Source organism: Maniola jurtina, chromosome 24 (genome assembly GCF_905333055.1).
Source record: "Maniola jurtina chromosome 24, ilManJurt1.1, whole genome shotgun sequence".
NCBI classification, from domain to species: Eukaryota; Metazoa; Arthropoda; class Insecta; order Lepidoptera; family Nymphalidae; genus Maniola; species Maniola jurtina.
Window position 1 is genome coordinate 77,925 of NC_060052.1, and position 24,336 is coordinate 102,260.

The 24,336-nt window shown below is 41.7% G+C and overlaps 1 protein-coding gene across 6 annotated transcripts in view; it reads right to left on the minus strand.

Moving 5' to 3' along the window:
* LOC123877860 (dedicator of cytokinesis protein 1) overlaps positions 1 to 24,282 on the minus strand; it is a 43,848-nt gene extending 19,566 nt beyond the window's left edge. For all 6 annotated transcript variants that reach the window (XM_045924790.1, XM_045924789.1, XM_045924788.1 and 3 more), the window contains exons 1-18: positions 24,114 to 24,282; positions 12,259 to 12,430; positions 11,079 to 11,181; positions 10,550 to 10,695; positions 9,996 to 10,119; positions 9,196 to 9,423; positions 8,931 to 9,022; positions 8,249 to 8,386; positions 7,155 to 7,278; positions 6,481 to 6,690; positions 6,144 to 6,242; positions 5,369 to 5,545; positions 4,807 to 5,002; positions 4,227 to 4,375; positions 3,919 to 4,082; positions 3,407 to 3,626; positions 2,641 to 2,771; positions 2,071 to 2,245 (exon numbers count right to left, since the gene is read on the minus strand). In XM_045924790.1, the coding sequence (XP_045780746.1) occupies positions 2,071 to 2,245; positions 2,641 to 2,771; positions 3,407 to 3,626; positions 3,919 to 4,082; positions 4,227 to 4,375; positions 4,807 to 5,002; positions 5,369 to 5,545; positions 6,144 to 6,242; positions 6,481 to 6,690; positions 7,155 to 7,278; positions 8,249 to 8,386; positions 8,931 to 9,022; positions 9,196 to 9,423; positions 9,996 to 10,119; positions 10,550 to 10,695; positions 11,079 to 11,181; positions 12,259 to 12,430; positions 24,114 to 24,159 (2,694 nt within the window). In that variant the 5' untranslated portion in view covers positions 24,160 to 24,282. The remainder of the gene's footprint in view (positions 1 to 2,070; positions 2,246 to 2,640; positions 2,772 to 3,406; positions 3,627 to 3,918; positions 4,083 to 4,226; positions 4,376 to 4,806; positions 5,003 to 5,368; positions 5,546 to 6,143; positions 6,243 to 6,480; positions 6,691 to 7,154; positions 7,279 to 8,248; positions 8,387 to 8,930; positions 9,023 to 9,195; positions 9,424 to 9,995; positions 10,120 to 10,549; positions 10,696 to 11,078; positions 11,182 to 12,258; positions 12,431 to 24,113) is intronic.
* Positions 24,283 to 24,336: the final 54 nt, after the last annotated feature.

Genomic DNA, 24,336 nt, shown 5'->3' on the forward strand with positions numbered 1-24,336 from the left:
CTAAACTCCTTTTAAATGAAGTTTAAACCAGTTTCATATTGTGGTTCTAATGGGTAATCTATTCTAATTCTAGTACTGTGGTAATACAACTTGAGTTATCAATCTTTTTGACAGAAAATTAATTTAAAAGAATGGAGAACTAAGTTACAGTCATTAAATTATATTTGCTGCGAGCATTCAAAAGGTCCCAGTTAAATTAATACTAATTACTCAATTCACCAATATATATATAGGATAACTTTCTGTGGCATCCCATATTTTTACGGCAAATTAAAGAACAAGTACATATCAAACATAAACCCTCATTAAAAGCATGAGTATCCCATTGTCAATGTAAAACTAAACCTTGAATGTCTTAAAACTCAATTTCAAATACGATTTTATTTGTTCTCCTCCTGCTTATCTGAACGGACCTTTAGCCTGAGATTTATATAGCGTACTTTGACTTTGCTGTGACTTCAGGCACTGTCAAAACGAGACAGCTTTATATCGTTGACAACAATTTGTCTCGTTTTAACTGAAGCTTAGATGTGAGCTAAATCAAAGTATGCTCTATAACTCTCAGCCTAAGAGTTATAATAGAGTGGTACAGTAGAGTCAGTGAGCTCGTTCTACGACTTGAGTTATCAAAGCAACATGGAAGAGTGCGGCAGGCGGCGTGCATAGCGTGGCTTACCTGGTGATCTGCGAGCGCGCGTACAGCCGACTTTCGTCTCTGCCACCATCGAGATTTGGCCGACAATCGTTTGTACAAATTGACTAGATAATATGAAACCAATTTGATAGTTGAAGCTTTCAAATAGTTTAGTCTACTAATAGCATTTTCGGAACACGTCAAAGTAAATATTACAAAAGGTTAGAAATTAAATTCACTCTCATGGATATGTAGCGACATATTTTCACCAACAGCAATGAGTTCTATTAGAGATTTGCAAAAAAGATGATGAGTATTTAATTAGGGCAAAATCAAGCAATCAGATCAGTGAATTTTGGTGTGATGTATAACTGGGAGCTATGTCATTGGATAATTATATTCTCAGTCAATAGGTTCAGTTTGTTTTACAAAAACAAAAGTGATCAAATATTTTGGTGGTCGGTCGAATCTCGATGCATCGGCATAGTTGAGGAGCTAGGTGCATGTGCATACATACCATCACAGGGTGGAGTGGACACGCGCACACGGACGGACACAGTTAACACACGGACATACCACGACCTAACGTTTTGAGGTACTTTGTATACAAATAATGTTGTGTGTCCTTTGAAAACTATACCTGTTACAACATTGTTAATTCCTGTACCATGAACACAATAAGCCCAAAAACTCCAATCCCAATTTGTGATTGTACCCAATTAGGGGGCTTGTGCACTAGCCCGATCCGAATCCGAGAAAATATGGACCAAAAAAAACTTTGGACTGAGTTTGCGTCTAAAGTAACAACAGCAGAGGCCTGCAAGCTCTGTTATTTAAGACACTTATAATTAGGCCTTTGATATTTGGTGGACTATGGAAAATGTACCAAAAACGTATTTTTTGCTGAGTGCATTTAAGTTAATATGTAGCCATGAAAAAAATAAATGGTTGTTTGGTAGTGCGACCATTTCTCGGACTCAAACTGAGTTGGTGCATAGAGCCATTCATGATAAAACAATATATCCCACAAATAATAATTTCTTTGTGTTGGGTGAAAAGTTTCATGTTTAGTTGTGTTATAATAAAATTGGACAATGTTGGATTTGTTGAATTTTAACTCAAACTTGACAGAATTTCCGACCCATCAATAGTTTGAGGATTTGTTGAATGTTTGCGTGTTACTTCTGTACTGTTCGACTAAAATAATCAGACAACTCCGCCGCGAGGCGCTCGCCTTAAGGTTAGATCTATAGAGCGCACTCTGACTTTGCTTAGCCTCAAGATAGAGTTAAAACGACACAGACAGAGAACAACGACACAGAGAAAAAAAAACAAATGTATATTTCTCACATAAATCTGTCTCGTTTTAAAGTCAAAGTGAGTCTTGAGTTAGAGCCCTGAGTGTGGAGGCGAGATGTATGTGCGTGTGGGTGTACCTCGTTGGGCGCCCGCAGCAGCGCGCGCAGCGTGGAGGCGAGGTGCGGCAGCAGGCGCGCGCGCGGCGCGGCGGCGGCGCCCAGCGGCCCGCGCACCAGCTCCAGCAGCGCGTGCAGGCGCTGGTTGGACAGCCGGCCCAGCGGCAGCGCCTCCAGCGCCCACACTATGTACTCGCTGACAATATTATTATATTGTGTTATTATTTGACATGAAATTATATGAATTCATTTACTTCACATAGGCAGATTACGCGTAATTCATGCGCCACTTATGATATGTCGAGGCTACCACCGCCGGCTCGGAAAGCAGATTCTATTGACAGAGCCAGCAAGAAACTCAGTAGGTAGTTGCTCTTTTTTTTTCAAAATAGAAGCAGTCGAAAAATCGAAAATTCGAAAAAGTTTTTTTGACGATTCAGAAGCATTTTTAAAAGTTTACTTGAATAAAAATATAATATTCTATTTTAATCAGTTACCAATTTCAACGGAATGGCAACACATTATGATGAATAAATCAAGTTACTAATACGGAACCCTAAAAAGGGTTTAAAGCATGTGGATTGTGGATACCTGAGCTGCGTGTCGGGGTATATCTTGATCATGTGCGGCACGGCGTGCGGCAGGTACTTGAGCGCGGAGCCCTGGCACGTGAGCGCGTGGTCGCCGCAGCGCATCAGCCACACCAGCGCTTCCAGGAGATTCTGCACACCACAATATATTTTTGAACTTTCAATAAGGTGTGTAAGGGTAAGTAAAATGCTTGCGAATATTTTCAGGTCTACCTAGCGTAAACTCACCAGACAAAAATCTTCAAACCAAACTCCTGCGCAGGATTTTCGCAACTCACTAGAGCACAAGAACAAGAAGATTTGCAATGTTGCGTAACTCAAGGGATATATTTTAAGGGGTTATAAGGAGGTAATACGGGTTTCTTACCCATTTACATCAGATCTATAAACTAAAGCATTCGTTTGTGTGTTTTACACACATCCTCTGCCATAAATCGTAATTATTATTATTATACGTATAAATATAAGTGATATAAGTATAAATAAGGAAAAACTGCGTTTCGGTAGTGCGTACAATATTACGAACAACTGTGACAATAAAGATGGTTTCAGGAAGAGCTAAATTACAAAAGCTGAAAACTGAATACAGTGCCGCTCGATAGAATTCTAATCTCTGATACGCTGGCTATAAGGCTCAAATTCACCTGTAGCTGGGGAAAAGTAGATGGGTTCCCTGGTCCCTGTATCTTTCTCCATTGTATTACTCTTCTATAATATAGACTCTATCTACTACTATAATACCTACTAGCTATAAGGCTGAAAGTCACCTGCAGCTGCGGGCAGTAGGCAGGCTCCTCTATGCCGTTCTCCATGCTGCTGCGGGATACGGCCGTCGCGCGGGAGCCGAGCGCGGCGCGCAGCTGGCGCGAGCGCACCAGCACTCTGGCGAGACTCTCCAGGCACTTCATGCACTGCAGCAGGCGCTTGGACGCCACCTCGCCCTGCTCTGCCGAGCGGATCGTCCACACCATGATAGATATTAGTTTTCTGCCGACAACAAATATCAAATAAGGTTTATAGGGTGAACAAATCATCCCTCCCAGCACAAGTTAACAAAAACAGCGTAAGTCTAAAAAATTTAACGCATAGTTAGTTATTGGTTTCTAGCAGTCTCTGAATCGCTTTGGGTTGCCCTTACATCCATGGAACATTATAATTGAGGAATTGAAATTTTTGGAAGAATTTTTTGGGACCATCTGTCTGTGTCAACTTCTTTCATCCAGAAAAAGTGTAGAAATCTCGTAGAAGTCGTTGTGTATGTACAAAATATATCACTCACTCATAAGCTAGCGCGTCGCAGAAGCTGCGCTCGACGTAGACGGCCAGCACGGGCTGGAAGTGCTGGTACTTGTGGTCGGCCACCAGCGCGATCACCTGCAGCAGGCAGTCCAGCACCAGCACGGCGTAGCTGCGCTCGCTCCTCTCTTGCTCCTCTTCGTCGATCTGGTGAAGCACACACATTTTGATATGGCTGAGTAGCAAAATCGTCAACTGTAAATTCACGCACACTCCTGTTCTGATCCCGTATCGGCAATTTGACATGTCATCCCTTAGATAGAAATGAGAATAAGTCTGAACACGTGTTACCTGTGTGAGTATGCTGAAGAGCGCGTCGAGTATGTCCTGCAGGAACTTGACCAGCTCGTCGTTGGGCACGCGCTGCAGCCGCATCAGCGCTTCCCGTAGAGTGTCTTCGGCGTGGTGGGTACTCCACTTTAGTACGCCCAGGATCTCCTCTGACAATCAATACAATACCATGTTTTTAAGTGCGATCTGGCAAGAACTGGTGAGTTTCTGAGTTGAGCATTTTCAGTCATTTTAGTGGGGTAAGATTTCGAGAAGCTGTTTCGAATTTTTTGGGCCTTTTCGAAAATTCTCAAATATTGCGTGTAAAGTCTGATGGGTCTGCGCAGACACAGTGTGCTGTATAAAGAAATGCCGCAGACTGTAGTCAGTAATTTCGATGGTTTTCTGCACGAAAAATTCAAATTGATAGCATAAATGAGCTTCCTTTATTAAATTTCACTCGCCCTCACAATCATCAGTTCGAAAACAGTGTGGATTCCACCAATCAGATTATTCAAAGTTGCCGTGACACAGTAACCTGATCGGTGGATCCTACACTGCGAAACCTTGTAGTACTGATTGCTACTGACATCGAACTCACCTCTCTGAGTGAGTTTGGTGGAGCACAGCCTAGTGGCGACAAGCAAGGAGTCCCGATGCAGCAGCGCGAGCGGGCCCCGGGTGAGGCCGCGGTCGCAGCCGGCGGGCAGCTCGTCGCGCCGCGACGGCAGGCCCAGGCACGCCGCCGCGGCCTCCGTGTCCACGTCCACGTTACCCGTAGCGCGCTTGTAGTCGATCTGACAACCGAACAACTGTTGTTGGCGCATACTTTCGCGTAAAAATAAAAAGCATACAATCCAGTTTCAAATTATTTATTACGATTTCAAAATCAGTGACCTTATAGCTTTACGTTAGGATTTTGCTGTCACTCAACTCGTGCGTACAAAATATGGCACCTAAGCAAAATTACTAGCGGACGAACGCGCGCACATTAGCTGTGGTATTGTCGCGCCATTCAAAAATAACATTTCTGCGCAAGCACATAGGCGTAACTTATAAGTAGTAGTACATCTACATGGTAATAATGTGAGACTGTACCTACACGGTAAGAATGGAATATATAAAACTCCCTAAAAGCAGCTAAAGTGATGGAACCGACTTGCCTTGTACACGGCGAGGTTGTGCTGCGTGTCGGGCGTGGTGGTGCCCTCCTTCTGCATGAGCCGCAGGTACGACAGCGCGAAGTGCTTCTCCGCGCGGTCCTTCGCCTCGTTGGAGCTGCGGTGACGGAACAGGAACACGATGTGCGCCTCCTTGAACTCGTCGATGTTGAGACACACCTGGCAACACCAGTGTTTAACTATAGGTATGGCGCATAACTATAGGTATAGCGCGAATTAATCTTTTAAGGCCGATGATTTTTGTCAGCCCTAGCACAGAGTACAGACTACGGTCTATTTGGGCTGCAAATTGCAAACACCGGTCTCAGTTGTTATGTAGCGCTTTGGTCTACAAAGTTTGGTGTAAAATGTCCACTTTTCACTAAGTCTGTAATTAAATAAATAAATGAAAAACAACTGAGTAGGCTCCTGCGGTAGTGGAGCGGTGCGGGAGGGAGACAGTTGTCACAAGTTGACGAGTCGCTGAGCTCTCGCGTCACGTCATCACACCCCTCCCGCACCGCTCCTCTACCGCAGGACGCTGTAGGTTTCTAGGTATACCAAAATAACCCAAATTCTAAACGTTCAAATTGTTAAATGAAGACAATATCTTACAAGTGACCGTACTGGTGCGACAATAATGGATACGTAATGTTGATAGAAGAAAATCGTATCACTAGAACAATGTTATATATACATGAGGACGGGGAAAAAAGACGGCACATGAGAGACGACAGAAGCGAGTGGAAGAAGATCAGAATAATAAACAGTTCGATACCTTGAAGACTTCCTGCCAGCGCGGCCGGTCGTCGTGGTAGTACACGACGGACGTGTACTCGCTCACCAGCGGCACGCCCGCGCCCACCGAGATCACGCCCTGCGGACAACGCCACGTCCACGTGAAGAACATTAAAAAAGGGGCAGTACAACTAGTTTTTGAAGATCCGGCAACGCATTGGCGGTTCCTCTGCTGCTGCAAATATGTTTATGAGTGGCGGTAATCACTAAAAATTGCAAAAAAACAGGTGGCCCGCCTGCTCGCTATTTTTTGTTCAATAACGCCGATAATTTCGGAAAACCCCATTTCGAGTACAATGGGTGTATTCCCCACTCACCGGCACCGTGTGTCCATTCTTGTCCACGACGCGCGCCACCAGCTCGATGTTCCTCTCGGAAGTCTTCCCTCCGCCCTTGGAGAAGGACCCGCTGCAGAGGGTCACGTAGAGGTCGTTGCGCGCGTCGCCGGGCAGGATGACCTCGGGGAAACCCATTTTGCGCGCAAATGCTGTGTTCCCCACCACTATGTGAGGGTTTTCTTGTCTTATCTGTAACAAATGCTTTTTTTAGCGTCTAAGAACCATGGAAATCGGCCATAAATGTAATAAAAAAAATTGCGGATAAAAATAGTCCGCAAATTGTGAATCTCTTTAGAGAGGTTGACTCTGACACTGACATACACAGAGGCAATGTTAAAACGAGACAGTGGTATGCCGCTAAATTTGTCTCTTTTTAACTGAAACTTAAGTCTAAACAAAGTCAAAGCACACTCTATAGATTTCAACCTAAGTGTACAATTTAAAACAGACATACGAACGCGCCACCTTATTGGCTGACCGGAGTGGGACTGAGTACAGCTTCGGTTCTAATGAGTATACCACGACAATATAACACACAATCGTTGTATAAGACCTTCCTAATTATGAAATATGAATATTCCCAGAACTAATTAGGAGTAAAAGCACTCGATGCAAGGGTAGGTTCTGGCCGGCAGTGGGACATCAACGCTTGCCTGTTTCAAGTCTCCCTCCACCATTTGCAGGAACACCCACAGCCCCTGCGACTGCTTCTGGTCCTTCAGCTCGCGGTTCGTGATCACCTTCTTGAGGAGAGAATCCATATTCTCTTTTTCACATCTAAAAGAAATTAATACAAATCCATACAGTTTAACTATTTGGAGATTTAGCGATAAGGAAAAGATTGTGAAATCCAACATCAAGAGAATTGCAAGAGAATTGAAGTGTAAGAAATGGCTTTAGCTTTAAGGCCGTCCTTGCACCTTTTGTTATCGCACATGTTTGCCGCGCTTTTGAACGGAAGTCACGTGGCATCTGTTGGTAATGTTTTTAGGAACGCAACAGTGGCGCCACCTCGGAAAACTATCTTGAAAGTGGCCTGCGACAGTTCGAGGGACTTTGGTTCGGTCGATCTTAGTGTGCAGACGTGTTTTATCCATCTGTTATTATTGCGCTAACTTAGTTTTGTTGAGTATCAAGCCTTAATCATGTAAATAAGGGTTATATTTATTATTTCTTATATTTTTATTGAGGTTCACTTCTGGTATGCTTATACTTTTGTATAGTTCCTTAAGTATTTATGTATTGTTAGGGTTCCATACCTCAAAAGGAAAAACGGAACCTTTATAGGATCACTTTGTTGTCTGTCTGTCTGTCGTGTTTGTCAAGAAAAATAGGGTACTTCCCGTTGACCTAGAATTATGAAATTCGGCAGGTAGGTAGATATAGCACAAGTAATCCTTTACTTGTGCTATATCTACCTACCTGCCGAATAAATCCAAAAACCGTGAATTTGTGGTTGTATCACAGAAAAAATAATTAAAATGTGTTTCATTTTTCAAAATAAGATAACTGTACCAAGTGAGGTATCATATGTAAAGGCTTTACTTGTACATCCTAAAACAGATGTTTATTTATTTTTAAGCATAATAGTTTTTGATTTATCGTGCAAAATGTCGGAAGAAATAAGCGTGTACAGAACGCTCGGTGCGCGAGTCTGGCTCGCACTTTGCCAGTATAAGTTTTTTCTATAATTTGTGTGTGTAGTAAAGATTTGTAATTATAATAAAGCAAGCGACAGCATGCTCACGCGTAGAAGGGCAGCTGGATCTCCTTGTCGGAGTTGTCGGCCGCCAGGTACTGCGTGATGTCGGCGCACGCCACGCCGAACGGCCGCCGCATGCACGTCGAGCTCGCCAGCGGCGTGCTGGGGCTCATCGTGCTGCGTCTGGAACACCACACCACGCCGGCTCACTACGGAGCACTGGTCTCCTCTCATGACCATAGTCCACCACGCTAGCCAAGTACGAATTGGCGAACTCCATATACCGCCGAGAACAGTGTGCAAGACTCTCAGGCATGAAGGTTTCCTCACGATATTTCCCTTCACAAGAAAGTAATATTTAATTGCCTAAAATGCAAATAACTACGAAAAGTTCCGGAATCGAGCCTCCGATTTCAGGAAAAGAAGGCCGACGTCCTAACCACTGACTATCACCACTCCCGTCTGCATTTATTATCATACACTTAAACTGTTTTGAAGAATCTCTCCATTTAATTGCTGAAAGTTGAAACCCGTATGAAAATTTATCTGATGAAACATTCGCGCAACAATATTATGTAACAACTAAATACATTTTTTTTTTGTATTTGTTTTTTCTGGTAATTCGTAATAATTATTACGAAAATTCCTAATTATTAATAATAATAATTAACAAAAAACTCTATAAAACAAAAACAAGAAAAAACACTACAAATATTTAGGTCTCTACCTGTGATCCACATTCTGCGCATCCATAGATCCTAGTCTGACGACATGGCACACTAGGAAGATCTTCTCTTTCTTTATGTCACTGCCTAGATCCTGCAAACAAAAATGACACAAGTTAAGCTCGCTTTTCAGGAATGATTTTACTGTACATTGCAAGAAAGATAAATCGATATCTGGCTTTGATTTAGATCTAGAACAAATATTTGAATAATAGGCGTGTGTATGGAGAAGTGCGTAAGTAAAATCCTGTATGATGGTGTACTCACAGTGAATACGGTGGAGGGCGCGGTGAAGAGTTCGGCCGCGCCCAGGTGACCGGGCGGCCACTTCAGCAGCACACTCTCAGTCAGCTTGTTGCCGCCGGAGTCGTGCAGCGCGAGCGACAGCTCCGCCGTGTCGTTCAGGCGGCACACGAAGTTCTTGATGTTAACTACGACGGTGTACGTGCGCACAGTGGGCGTTTGACTCGTCGGCCGACTGGTGGGCGTCGTCTCCTGGTACACAAATCAATATTGGATACTTCCAAAGATATTACAAAACTCCAGAAAGGAAACGCTTCTCCAGGTGTATTTTTAAAAATAAAGACGGAGTCATACGCTTGTGCGCATATGCATACGAATTTTACGTACTTTTTAAAATGGCGGCCCGTTACCAGGGTTGGGTTGTCCATAAAAAATAGCTGCCAGTTCGAGTGTACTTTATTGAACGCCTTCATGTTGGGGTGAGGAATTAAGAGGTAGACGGGGCGACAGTGAAAGCTTATCGCGACATAAATAAATAGTAAAACAAAAATAGTCGTTATTATAAACGTATTTACATTACAGTTTAGTTCACTTTGAACGCTAAAGATCGATTTGAGATAATTCGAGGGATTTATTTGAACTCGTGAAAAGAGGAGTGTTCTGAAAGAGAAGAGGTGTGGTGAAAGAGAAGAGGTGTGGTGAAAGAGAAGAGGTGTGGTGAAAGAGAAGAGGTGTGGTGAAAGAGAAGAGGTGTGGTGAAAAAGAAGAGGTGTGGTGAAAGAGAAGAGGTCTTCTGAAAGAGAAGAGGTATGGTGTTACGTTACCATGTTCTTGTCGATCCTGGAGTTGGCGTCGTCATGTAGCGCGTTGAGGCGGAACGTGGACGTGGTGAGCGGGTCCACCAGCTGCCCGCTCACGGTGCGCACCGCCAGCTCCATGCCCAGCGTTCTGGAACGGCAAACGGTAGTTAAAGTCTATAAAATAAACAGCTCTTTGGATACGACTCCCCGGTGTGAGAGCAACTCTATTGAGCATCTTGTAGTGCAGGGCGAGATAGGTCGCCTGCGCGATGGAGCGATCAAAATGGGCGGTGCCATGCAAGAGTGTACCAGACTATCGGCCAGCAGGGAGGAGGGGCGAATGCTCGTGAAGCGGATAACATCTGCCCTCAAAAACGTCACTCCTTGATGACCACGTACTAATCTGCACGACGAAGAATAAAAAAAAAAGCGAAGGATCAAAATCACCCGTGGAATATGGGCAAGGAAAGGAGTCAAAAAATGTTGTACAACTCTTGGTAATCTCTTTGTGCTACTTTTAACCTGACTCACATTAGAAATTCTTTACTTTGTAGTCAAAGTAGTATTTCTACAGTTACCTGTTTCCTTTGTCTATGGTGAAGACGGCGGTGCGCGCGACGCGGCGCAGCAGGTCCTGCGGCAGCGCGCCCGATGCGGCCTGCGCGCGCAGCTCCAACAGAGCGCGCATGCTCACCTCCATGAACTTGAACCGCTCGTCATTTGTCTACAGATGACAAACATAAAAAACAGTCAAATTTTACATCTCAATTTCAACTTGATTGTGGGTTGGAACTTTTTTCGTATAAAAACATTTAAAAATAAAATAAAAACTGACATCATAACCACAAACACTAAAAAGTTTTTTTTTTATTTTATTCACAACTTTTAGTGGCCCGACTGTAATAAAATATCCTATACCTGGTTAAACCCTACTGTTTGCTACGCCATTATACCGTTCGCGAGCAATTTACTCTTATCCGTTGAGGAGTTCTGTTCTCTATCTCCGAATATAGTCATCAGATTTTCACCAAACCATCGAATTGAAAACCTCCTCCTTTTTCTAAGTCGGTTAAAAATACGTCCAGTGCTGAAAGTGCGTCAACTCACCAAGTACAGCAGCTTCCAGTGCTGCAGCCACTCCCGCAGCGTGACGGCTATGTCGTGCACCACGCCGCCGCCGCCCGCCGACGCCACCACCGTCTCCCCGCACCTAAACCACCACACCAACATTGCACACCAACACTTTAGCCTTTAGACTATACTGCCGGAATTGAACCGGGTTTCTTGCTACTTCTTCTCGGTAAGAATATTCCGAACCCGTGGTAGATGAATTTGACGATTCAAAAGCACTTTGACAATACAGAAGGAAATATGTTGAAAAGGTAGGGCTCGAACATTTTTTCCCAAACAAGCAGTCACTTTGAAATAGAACGGTCCGTATTGAAAGATGTGTAGAGCTAGAAAAGTACGCCTTTAAATTTTTATAATCACACAGTCCAAATTCCATGTAATATAAAAGTGCATTAAAATATTGTATTGCGGGAGCTTCGATACGTCAAATGAATCACCAAATGTTAGTTATTCAGTAGTCATTTTGATGGCCTCCCTGGCGCAATGGTCTTATAAGGGGGAGTTCGGGGAATGCCGAGTTCGATTCCCAGAAGGGGCAACTTGGGAATTTATAATTTCTAAATTGTCTCTGATCTGAACGGGTGGGAAGCTACCAAGCTTACCGTGGCGTAGCAAGCCGTGGTTACCAAGCTACCAACCCCACCGGCCTAGCCGTGCCGACAAGCGATTTAGTGCTGTCTACGATGCTGTGTAGAAACCGATAACGGGTATGGGCTTAATAAAAAAACTTGCATATCTTAGACTGCATCATCACTTACCAGCAGATGGGATGGCAGTCAAGGGCCAACTTGTAGCTGAATTAAAAAAAATAGTTCAAGTTCACAGTAAAATAATCTAGTGACAAAAAGTGCTGTACTCAGCATCAGCGGAGCGGGTCGGCGACCTACTGATAACAGCAGTGATTCACGCCGCGCGACGCCATTCATTCAAACATTATCACTTTTACTATAATTACCGGCAGCTTTATACCAGTAGCTTTTGCCCGTTTACTGTTACAGGCTACTGTGTACAGAGTCACTGTAGGGAACTGTAGGGAAGATCTTCTAAAGTCTCTACTGACAGACTGCTGCTCCAGTATCATTGCAGCGGCTCTCTCCAGGTGAACCAGCGGAACCTGTGGCAAATGGAACTGTTTGGCCCGGTTTGGAACTGTTACCTGTCCACATTGCAGTCGCGTATGGTGACGTATCGCTTGGGGAAGGCGCCGCTCGCGTCCCTGCGCAGACTGCTGCCCCAGTACCACTGCGCCGTCTCCCTCTCCAGGTGCACCAGCTCCCCGACTGCCAGCGGCAAGTGGAACGGTTTATTTGAGTTGAAGTTATATACAGCTGTGGACAAATTAAATTAAATGTAAAATGGTCGCTGCTAAATCAATCGGCTGTGAGTTTTAAATCCTGGGTATTTGAAACAAAAAGTGGAAAATAAGCTGTTAGACGTTGGGTTTCCAAAGTGCTATTAATGGCGACTTCGCTCCAGAAAGCGTAGCATTGGTAGCCACCTCACTAGACGAGTTCAAACGAATTGGGAGGTGCTTGATGACGGCGCGCGGCGCAAACCGTGGTGTGTGGAAGTCCCTACAAGAGACCTTTGTCTATCTATGTATTTGTATATGTATGTTTGTATTCAGATTCTGTGTGTTCCACCGTAGCGCTAAACTAAACTAAGTGAGGTGTCAATTGATTCGTTGTTAAGGTCCGGTCCCATAAGCTATTACGAAAAAATTGACCGATGTCTGAAAGATTGATGTAACGGATGTTACATCAAAAAAAGTGGGGGTCTCCAAAAAAATTTTTTTGCTATTGTATCGAGTGGGATGTCAAATAAAAGAAGAGAAAATTCTGAATTCATGAATATAAATACACTACATCAAAAATATACCAAGACATACCAAGCGACAGAAAAATTATTTAACTCTAATATTTCAGCGTTTATTAAGACGATCGTAGTCGGGTATTAGTTTTCAACTTTATCTTGTTTAACACATGGATAAAATATTTATGGGTTACAAGTTACAACCGCTATTGCATTTTATCATGAAGCGGAAATGGTGGCCATAATATGAGTTTCCTTGTAGTGCAGAGATTTGGCGAGCGTTTGCCGGTCGACCGCTATGTCGTCTGCCGTAGCCCATGCAGGGCACAATCACATTCGCAATGGTAGGTATAGATTTCACTTTTTATCGATGAGTAGCGTTTGGACGCACAGCTTAATAACAAGTTAGCCCTCACTGCGATTTTTAAATAAAACTAGCGAGCAAACGAGCAGGCGGATCACCTGATGTTAAGTGATTACCGCCGCCCATAAACATTTGCCGCACTATGGCTTTTTAAAAAATTGTTTCACCCTGCTTTCACCTGCTGCTAACTTGGAAAGTGATGATGCTTGGTAATTAATGTAACTTGGTAAGTGATGATGTTTTGATGACCTCCCTGGCGCAGTGGTCTTATAAGCAGAGGTCCCGAGTTCGATTCTCGGTAGGGGGTAATTCGGTCATTTATAATTTCAAAGTTGCCTCTGGTCTGGTCTGGTGGGAGGCATCGGCCGTGGCCAGGTAACTAGCCACGGCCGATAAGATTGGACATCCTACCGGCAACGCTGCGTTTCTGCACGATGCCGCGAAGATACTAGAAACCGAACAGGGGTACGGGTTTAATGAAACTTCCATACTCCTTCCAAGTTAGCTCGCTTCCATCTTAGACTACATCATCACTTACCACTAGGTGAGAGCGCAGTCAACGGCTTTTTCGCGGAATTAAAAAAATCTATATCCACGCGGATAAAGTCGCAGGCGTCATGTTGAAGGTAGGTATAGTCCGCGACAAGTTGAGGTGGCAATCGGGGTATGAGGCGGGAGGACGCCCCGCACACCCGCACGTAACCTGCGCAAATTATTCATTATTTCCAACCAAAGTAAACTACCAATCACTTAACAGTTTGATAACTTGAATTAATTACCTAACCCAATAATTATGTGCATAATATCTGACCCGAGCAATATCCCTGACTAAATTAATTTCGCCGGGAAAGGGACGCGACTATACGTCACCATAGCGTCGTCCCGCTCGCGCGCATGTCCTGAATCTGACGAGATAAGAAGTGGTCCACATTACAGCAGCACAAGTTTATGTTTGTTTTCACGCACTTTGACTCAAAATGAGCCAGTGCGCTAGATAGGTGTTAGAGTGTTGGTCCTTTACCTACATTCTGTAAAACTTAACAAAATAAAAAGATAACCTGAGCTTTTGCTCAATGAATGAGTTTTCAGCTGAGTATAAAGAGTAGAAAAACTCATTACCGTAGTATATTTTCAGCAATAATTATTTTTAATTGCAGGTTAAGATAGGCTTGCGCTTGACGACTATCATCATCATCATCATGCTTTAAAATCGGTCAAGCGCGAGTTTGACTCTCAGAGGAAGGGTTCCAAGGAATGTAGCCGCAAATTCACGGTTTTCGGCTTTCTGTCCTTTACTTGTGCTATAAGACATTGATCCCTATACCCTATGCCCTAAGACCCAGACAGACAGACAACGAAGTGATCCTATAAAGGCCGATTCACACCAAGCGTACGTAGTGACGCGCGTAAACCCCTAACACACCGGGTTACGCATACGTCCACCATGTTTCATACAGTTCCATACATTACAACGCAATGGTACGCGCTACGTCTACGCTTACGCAACGCTTACCTACACAGCCTGTGTAAACGAGCTATTAAGCCTATAAGAGTTCCTTTTTATCTCTGGAGATACGGAACCCTCACAAAGCATCTTTTTTCGAGAAGTTAGAGACTAGACTACTTTGACGTAGTGACTTTACCATCGGAACCCGAGTGAACTAGAGTGAGGGAACTCTCGGTCTGATCCTGAATCGATGGTATGTCAAATATTAGGCTATGCTGACGTCAAATCATAGAAAACCTCGCACCTTAGGGCTACCTGCGTCAATGTACTAACATTTGACGCCTGCCAGAGATATCGAAACCTCGACAAGAGGGCTCTCTCCGTCACTCGTTTCATACAATCGTAGTTCCAATTTCATTTGAATATTAATCAACCAAAGTCCATGAAATTTTGCAGACATATTCTAGAAACTAATATCTATGTCTGTGGTTTTCCAGATTTCTGTTAAAATATTCGGTTTCAAAGTTACGCGGACTTAAAAATTTTCATACAAATCTTTGAGCCCCTGTAATTTTAAAACTACATATTTTTAGAGAAATCTAAAACACCACAGACACAGATATTAGTTTCTAGAATATGTCTGCAAAATTTCATGGACTTTGGTTGATTAATATTCAAATGAAATTGGAACTACGATTGTATGAAACGAGTGACGGAGAGAGCCCTGTTAAGTTCCCTAACTGTGATTACCACTTACCACAATGCACATTTTTTTAGAGAAAAGTGTAAAGCTTGTGTTAGGAGTGTCTACGACAATAGTGCAACGGGTGGGGTTTGAACCGCCGACCTTTCGAATTTCAGTCCGCTCCTATAACCGTTGAGCTATCGAGGTTCAAGTTTCATTCCACGGTTGAAGAACCGTGTGTGTATACTGTATATATTATGTCGTATAGATCCAGATGAATTGTTGGCGTGAGTAAGTAAAGGATGTAATGAATAAGTTCGCGTCGCCAAGTAATTGCTCGGCCATCTGCCGCCAAGACCGTTTTATTTCTCTCTTTATTGTTTTGTTTGTTTTGTCTGATGAGAGCTTATGAAGTTATTATATTTTGTTCCTTGCTGGGAACGAAAGTATGGCTCCAATAATGAAGCTTCATTTAGGTACGTTATCTCACTTGGTGATCGGTTTAACCAAAATGATTTTTCAAGAAATTATTATCTCATATCTTTACCAAAAAAAGCCTTCGATTAAAAAAAAAACAAAGTGATTTTTTGAGAAATTATATTTTTAACGTAATATCCTTATCAAAAAGCCTTCGATGAAAAAATTGGTGATAGCCTAGTCAGAGATTAGTAATTAATTATCTCTTTCCACAGGATTTTTAAAAACCTGAACGGAAGAAGTGGCGAGCATCATCATCATAATATAAAACGTGGACTCAAAGGAAGGATTTTCAAAAATGTCATGCGAACGAAGTCGCGGGCATTAGCTAGTCAACCATAAATAATCACACTAATATTATAAAGGCGAAAGTATGTGTGTATGTTTGTTACTTTTTCACGCAAAAACTACTGAACGGATTAGGCTTAGATTCGGAATGGAGATTTTTACCCTGGATTAACACATAGGCTACTTTTTATCCCGGAAAATTAAATAGTTCCCACGGGATTTGGAAAAACCTAAATTCCACGCGAACGAAGTCGCAGGCATTAGCTAGTCAAGTATAAATAATGGAGTAATGAATAATGAATACGACACAATGGCATGAGTGTCGTGTGAGTCAACAGCGCGCCGAAAACGACCGCTTGTGCGTACTATACGTTGCCGATGCTGATTGACGCAGACACTGGCTTCTCACAGAACTGGCACTTCTCACAGAAATCTCATTTTTATTTACTTTATTTTATTTATTTTTCTTTTCATTCAACACAACACACATTCTTTGATTCTCCTGGATAAAAAGTAGCCTAAGTGCTAATCCAGGTTATCTATTTAAATCCGTCCAGTAGTTTTGCGTGAAAGAGTAATAAACATACACACAGACACACACAAACACACACACATACCTACAAACTTTCGCCTTTCTAATATTAGTATGTGATAAAAATGCATAGATGTAAGTACAATAGATTTTTAGCAATACTCGGCTGAGTTTGTTGTGGGCTCTTCTCAGACTTGGGCGCGTTTGGAACCCTCTTAGCTTTAGTTTTAAGTTAACGTAATTAATTATCACCACTACATCATTGTTTAACAATCAGAAAGTGACAATAGTACCCAATTTGAGTAAATGACTGACTATAAATTAAAAGTTCGTATCTATTAGATTCGAAAGTCTGTTAGGAATCAAACTATGCACCTGCCCTGTCTGATACATCATATAACGTAGTCTAGTAAAGCCAATGCAACTGATCAACTACTGTGTGATCAGTTACTTCAGCTACAGGCTCTTCTGAGACCCTAAGCGCGTTTGGAACCCACGTAGCTTTAGTTCTAAGTTTACGTAATTAATTACGTAATATCATTATTATTACCTTACTAATCCAACAATTCACACTCAAAAATTGTACAATGGTACCTATTTGGAATAAATGATTTGACTTTGACTCCTCATCTCTAAACTATGAGAGTGAGGGAGTAGAGTAGGTAATGCACCTGTATAATATACGCACACATAATATCGCTATGGATTTTAGCCAATCCGAGATGATTGTGAAAGTCACTATCGATCCAAAACAATGGAAGATAGCCAAGATAAGTGTATAGGCCATAGTCTACCACGCTGGCCAAGTGCGGATTGGCAGATCTCACACACCTTGACAACATGACTATGGAGAAGTCTCAGGTATGCAGGTTTCCTTATGATGTTCCTTCACGACTAAAGCAAGCGACGTCAATGCACGGTGCGTGCTCAGGATCGAACCCTCGACCACCGAATACGAGGCCGACGTCCTAACCACTAGGCTATCACCGAAAGTCACACAGCTGTCAAGTAAGTAAGCCTCGATACACGTCGGCAATCAATCAGTCATCCGCACAAATTGGCCAATGTGAACGGGCCGCGTTTCGACTGCCGCTCATAATTGAACTTCCTCAGGTGGGGACCGCGGGTCGCATGGGACACACAGACAGACTGCCCCCCTACCGCGGAACATGGCATTATTGCATTGCCATCATTCATTCATTAATCGATGTTGATTTTTTTTAATAGCCACGCGCTTACTCCTATCACACCAAAGTAGGTGTCCACAGTGTAAGGTAGAGCGCCTATTCTCTCTTCTTTTTAACCGACTTCAAAAAAAGGAGGAGGTTCTCAATTCTTTGGAATCTTTTGTTGACGTAACAACGTCTTATAATTTGATAGAGCCGGCTGCACGCACGAAAAAACATGACTCATGCGGCGTTACCTCGCTCTGAGGCGTTCCATGTAAGGCTTAAAGTGCAAGCGAGAGCGCGGAACGAGCGACAAAGAAGCGCAATCGGCCTTTGTTGTCACGTTCAACTATCGTCAGTAAACCGACTTTACAGACAACCAATTTTTTTTTTGAAGGGAAGTATGCGGCGGGGAAAACGAAAGCTCCAATTTGACGGAGTCCTACAGCAAGAGAAGGTAAGACTGCCAAAAAAAAATACGTATCGAATTGAAAACCTCTTTTTTCTGAAGTCGATTAAAAGTAGAGTCTTCGAGACGTGGGAATATCATTGCATGCGTGTACACATTGTTTATTGTTGAACAATATCCGGTAGTGGGATAACCGAACTTGGAATCTAAACAGATAAGTGATAGCGCGATAAATGTTTGGGTACCGCTGATAAGGATAACGCGACGTTGATCGGTGCATCCACTGATACGCTGATCGGTTCACTTTATATACCTACACTCTACCTCTACGTATTGCCGACAGCGTTCTATGCAGAGAATGCTTGGAGAGTGACGAGCCACATTTCTTTTTTTAGGGTTCCGTATCACCAGAGGAAAAACGGAATCCTTATAGTATCACTTTGACTGTCTGTCGTCGTGTCTGTCAAGAAAACCTATAGGGTACTTTCCGTTGACCTACAATTATGAAAAATGTAATGATTTCAAGGTTTATGTATGTATGTTTGTGAGTTTCTTTGTGAGGTTGTATCAGAGTGAAGTAGAGTGAGGGAACTCTCGGTTTGATCCTGAATCGACTGCATCACACTAATATTATAAAGGCGAAAGTTTGTATGTGTGTGTGTGTGTGTGTGTGTATGTTTGTTACTCCTTCACGCAAAAACTACTGGACGGATTTGGCTGAAATTCGAAATGGAGATAGATAATATCCTGGATTAGCACATAGACTACTTTTTATCCCGGAAAATCAAAGAGTTCCCACGGGATTTCAAAAAACCTAAATCCACGCGGGCGAAGTCGCGGGCATCGGCTAGTGTCAAATATTAGTCTATGCTGACGAGAAATCAATAAAAAATACGGCTACTTTAGGGCTGCGTGCGTCAAATGTACTAACATTTTGACGCCTGCTAGCTAAGAGTATGTGATGTATGTCAGTGACGTGGAAGCCTCGACGGTTTGTCAGAAGTTGTCTGTATGCAAGTGAGCATTATAATATGAAATAGTCGCTGTACCACATAATGGTCTGTATTACAATATTATTAGCTCCAATAAGGAAATGTAACAGGAAATAACTGCAGGAGCGCGTTAGTGTATGTTTCAAACAAAGCTGCGACACCCGTTACTATCAGTTGATGGCGGGCGTTGTATATGTTTTATGTAGTTTACAACTAGTAACATGGGCGATAGTCTAGTGGTTAAGACGTCTGCCTTCTATTTGACAGGTCGGGGGTTCGAACACCGGTAACTTTTTGAAGCTAAGCGCGTTTTAAGCAATGAAATAACATATTTTTGTGATAGTGTTTTAATTGAACTTCAAAGAAACTAAATAATTTTTAAATGCATATAAAAAAAAATAAAAATTGCGGAACCGGCGGGGTTCGAATCTGAGTCTTCTGGGTTCGCGTCCGACGCTCTGGCCGCTAAGCCACGGTTTTGCTTACTGCCAGTGACGAAAGTGATATGTATGTTCACTGAGTACTGAAACGACTGTTAATGTCGTCAAAAAACGCGGGTTCGAATCCTGCCGCGGTTCTACAAATATTTAGAAATTAAATATCATTTACTTTAAAGTGAAGGACAACATCGCGAGGAAACCTGCACGCCTGAGCTAGGCGCGGCAGGCGTGTAGGCTATCACAGCTTACTCTTAGGTTTATGTTCCAGCGCCTGCACACCTACTTGTCACATAGGTCTAGTATTATACTTGAACTGGTTTTGAATAGCCCCGCATTTTGGTGTCGGGTTGCAAGTGTCTTCCCTTATTAACCTACCTACCTATTGTTAAGAAACTAAGGCTAAGCCCGCCGATAACACCGAGACCGCGTGATTTTTAACCCCCGACCCAAAAATAGGGATGTTATAAGTTTGACGTGTGTATCTGTGGCATCGTAGCTCCTAAACTAGTAAACCGATTTTAATTTAGTTTTTTTTGTTTGAAATGTGGCTTGATCGAAAGAGCTCTTAGCTAGCTTAAGCCAGCCACCAAGCAAGCCCTAAGTACCACCACGCAACACCACATAAATCCACCAGAACACACTCGACGCACGTTTCGCTCGGACACCGGAGCAACATCAGGATATGTAGACCTAACAAATGCACAATTTGTGCATTTCCTGGCCTTTCTTGCATGCTTAGCTGTGGGAGGGCGGGTGATGCGTGTCGCCTGCTGCATGTTGTACCATACAGATTTGCCTTTTCAGCGGATTATTGCAAATTAAGGTTTTTATTGCTAGGACGTAAGAACATTGTATGAAACCGTTCGTTCGCGCATGTTTTTTCGCAAGTACGTACATATAACTCTGCGGATATAATTCGCGTACGGCACCCTTAATAAATCACCCGAGTTATCCTTCACTGTGAAAAACCGCGCGATGTTTTATCGCGATTCTGTGAAATCATTTAAAATGTGCAAGTATTGGCAATTTAAAATTTGCAACAGGGATATGAATGAATTTGTACAGGAAATATCGCAGTGCGGGCAAACTGCCTTTAACATATTTTTTTGGTTCCGTACCCAAAGAGTACCAACGGGACTCTATTATACGCCTCCACTGTCCATCCGTCTGTTTGTACTAGTGAGTTAGTGGGGTAGTGAGTTGAATTTTCCGCACTTGACCAGCTTTATTAACGAATCTTTATATCTGAAAGGAACACTTCGTCCTTTGATTATAACTGTAAAATCGCTATAGTACGTATTTTTGTATAATTTCGCGATCATGTTTTCGTAATTAAAACATTAATTAGGTGTAGGTAAGTACATCAATGTAAGACTTAGGTGCTGATTCATATTATTCCGGTAATGTGGTCAATTCTGTTGTACATAATCAATAAAGTAAGAAGTGAAATGGCAGGTCTAAATGTTTGCTATCCCTTTGATAATACCACTTGTAGAAAAGAATAGCATTAGATTAAAACCCATATTCTTAATCGCAACCTGGAAACCTCCTCGCCTCAGGGAACTTCAAGGAATGACTCAAATCTCCACAAAGTTGGTCTTTTGGACTTGTCAGGTTTAGAGAGTGCATACAACAGAATTAGCCACATTATGTGTACAGAAGTAAAAAAAATGCTATTCCAATCGTGATCCTGTGGAAAATAGCACTACTTTTAGACATTTTAATTAAGAGATTTTTACACTTGAATTAGCACCGTTCTTACATACATAACAAATAGTACAAATAGTGGGAATTAATTTAACATACTATCGCACTGATTGCAAGTAATTTGTTGGTAAAAACCACGAATTAGATAATTCCAGGTGTTATAAGCATCTAATGAGGCGCGAAACTATATAATTACTGGCTCAGTGGAACCAGCTGGCTCGCGTTTATTAAATCATGTTCTACCAGGGCTGTCACATGTACGGTTGGCCTCAGAATTCGAGTAGCAATTTTGCGGAACTATTGCATCAACAACATGTCGCACTTATGACCTTTTTCTATAAAAAAGTCACACACGCCTAACATGATCATTAAGGTGCTAAACGACTTACAGCCTTTGACTGTACACTGGTGACAGGTAAGAAGCGTTCTAGATGAGTGGAGTGGAGGTGTAGTCTATACATACTTGTAGGTGTCTACTATGCTACAGAGAAGGATGCGAGAGATAGAGCGGTGACATACTACATAAACTCTATCTAAACAGTCTGACTATGTACATGTGGGTTTGGTTTTTAAAAAGTTCATTGGAATTTCTCAAATATTTTTTTTTATGAATATAGAGCACCTACATAATAATGCGAAGTCTCATTTCTAGACAGTGCTTTGAGCTGTATGTTGTTGTTACTCAGTTTCTTCATAGTCCGAACTTACTACACGATGCCCGCAACTTTGTGTATATTTAGGTTTTTAAAATTCAGTGGGTTTCTGACTTTCCAGGACAAAAAGTTTGTGCTTGTCCATGCCCCGGATGCAAGCTACGTCTGTACTAAATTTCGTCAGAAGTCTATTATGTCTACAAAATCTTAGAAAAGTGACAACCCTGCATCAATAGTTCAGTGATTTGAAATAGATTACATCCATATTTGCATACTTTGTTATATAAGAGGTAATCTTTAAGTAACTACTAACTTAATTATAGGCTTCCTTACTTCAAAAGGAAAAAGGAAGGATAGATCATTTTGTAGTCTGTCTGTCCATCTGTCTGTTGTCTGTTAGTCCATCTGTCTGTTATCAGTCAGAGAAACATTGACCTAGAATCATGAAATTTGGCAAGCAGGTAGGTCTTATAGCACAAGTAGCTAAAGAAAAAAATTCGAAAACTGTGAATTTGTGCTTATATCACAAAAAAAAAATTAAACACAAATTTTTTAATTTACTAACTAAAAACTAAAATCATATATTATAGACAAGGCAGTCCATCATTAACTGGCAGTGTTCTACATAAAAGTGTTTGTATTTTGTTTATATGTTTGGAACCCTTAGGAGTGAGACTCACACTTGACCGGTTATTCAAATGAAATTTCTTATACAAGACAGTAATGAATTGTCTTGATTCAGTTTATCAGTGGTAAATATGAAAGAGTATTTATAAATTGTGTGAGTCAAACCATAAACATTTTACAAGAACAACTTTCTCTCCCACACCAATGTTTACGAATGACACAATAATGTATAGAGTTTTGGCAATCTGTATTTATATCACTACATGCAGGGTTCACTCAGCCTGCCACATAAAGTTTATTTCATTTTTATTGATTTATGAAGCTAGCAACAGCATGTGACTTCTTTTTGGGAATTTTGAAAAATCCAGTTTTATTCCTTGTCTATATTTTAAGGGAATCTCTACTTAAAATTTCAGCTTACTAGATCCAAGGGTATGAGCTGGGTGTTGGTGAGGCAGACAGCGAGTCAGGATTTCTCTTTTCTAAATACATTTAGACAAGTTAGCCCTTGGCTATGATTTCACAGAATAGTAAGTGGATGATGATGTCTGAGAGGGAAGCAGGCTAACTGGAATTGAGTAGAGAATGATGCAAGGTTTTATTAAACCTGCATCATACAGGAAAGGGATACTTTTGCATTTATAAGTAGTCATGGTAATGATTTTTAAAGGAGTTGGAGACAAGTTTCTTATTGGTTCTTCTTATTGGGAAATGCTTACTAAACTAGGAGTTTATCTCAAAGTAATTACTTTATCAGAGATTTTTGATCCATCACTTCAGTCTCCGGATGTCCACTGCTGAACATTGGCTTTTCTTAAACAGCGCCACCACAATCTCTGATTAATTTATTATAATATTTATAATGCGGTTTGTAAAGAAATCTATTCCATTTTATACTCTCCCATGTTTCTGTCTTGTGCTTCTAAGATCACAAAAACAATAATTTTTGTATATATTAATAAAAATATAAATATTTTCCAGAGATCTAAAAGTGAGATAAGCATTTCACATTTGAAATGAATTATTTATAGACTTCAAACATACTGACTGAACGAAACTTGACTGGAAACACAATGCACATTTTAATTAATGATTTTTAAAATAATAGGTAGGTACTGCTGATAAAAAAATCACAAGACGTCATGACAAATTAATTAACAAATCAAATTAATTGTTGCCAATGGACTTGTTTTGGGAGGGGCATTGAAAATTGATATTTTCTATAAGAACGCTGGGCAGAACTATAGCTACTGGACTTCTCTGACTTTTAAACTTTAACATAGAAGTTTCAACCGTGAGACAATGTTTATATTTATCTTTCTCTGCGGGTGGGAGCTTGTGGAACTGTGTAACACTAATTTTCTACAATTTCTTAGTCATTACAGGAAAAATTTGAAACAGGTACATACCGACGGCGTAGCAGTCCTCATTGTCGAGTTTTCGCCACACAGTCATATTTGATTAATCACTAGATTTTAATTTTCTAATTAATTTGTGGAGCTCGTCATTTTTATCACGGTCAAAACTTTTGTGATTGTCAAAACACCACTGACCACAGCAAAACACGCTGTCTATGGTCGGACGTAGTGATGCGTAATGACGGGAGGTTTAAGGCCAGTGCACACTTGACAT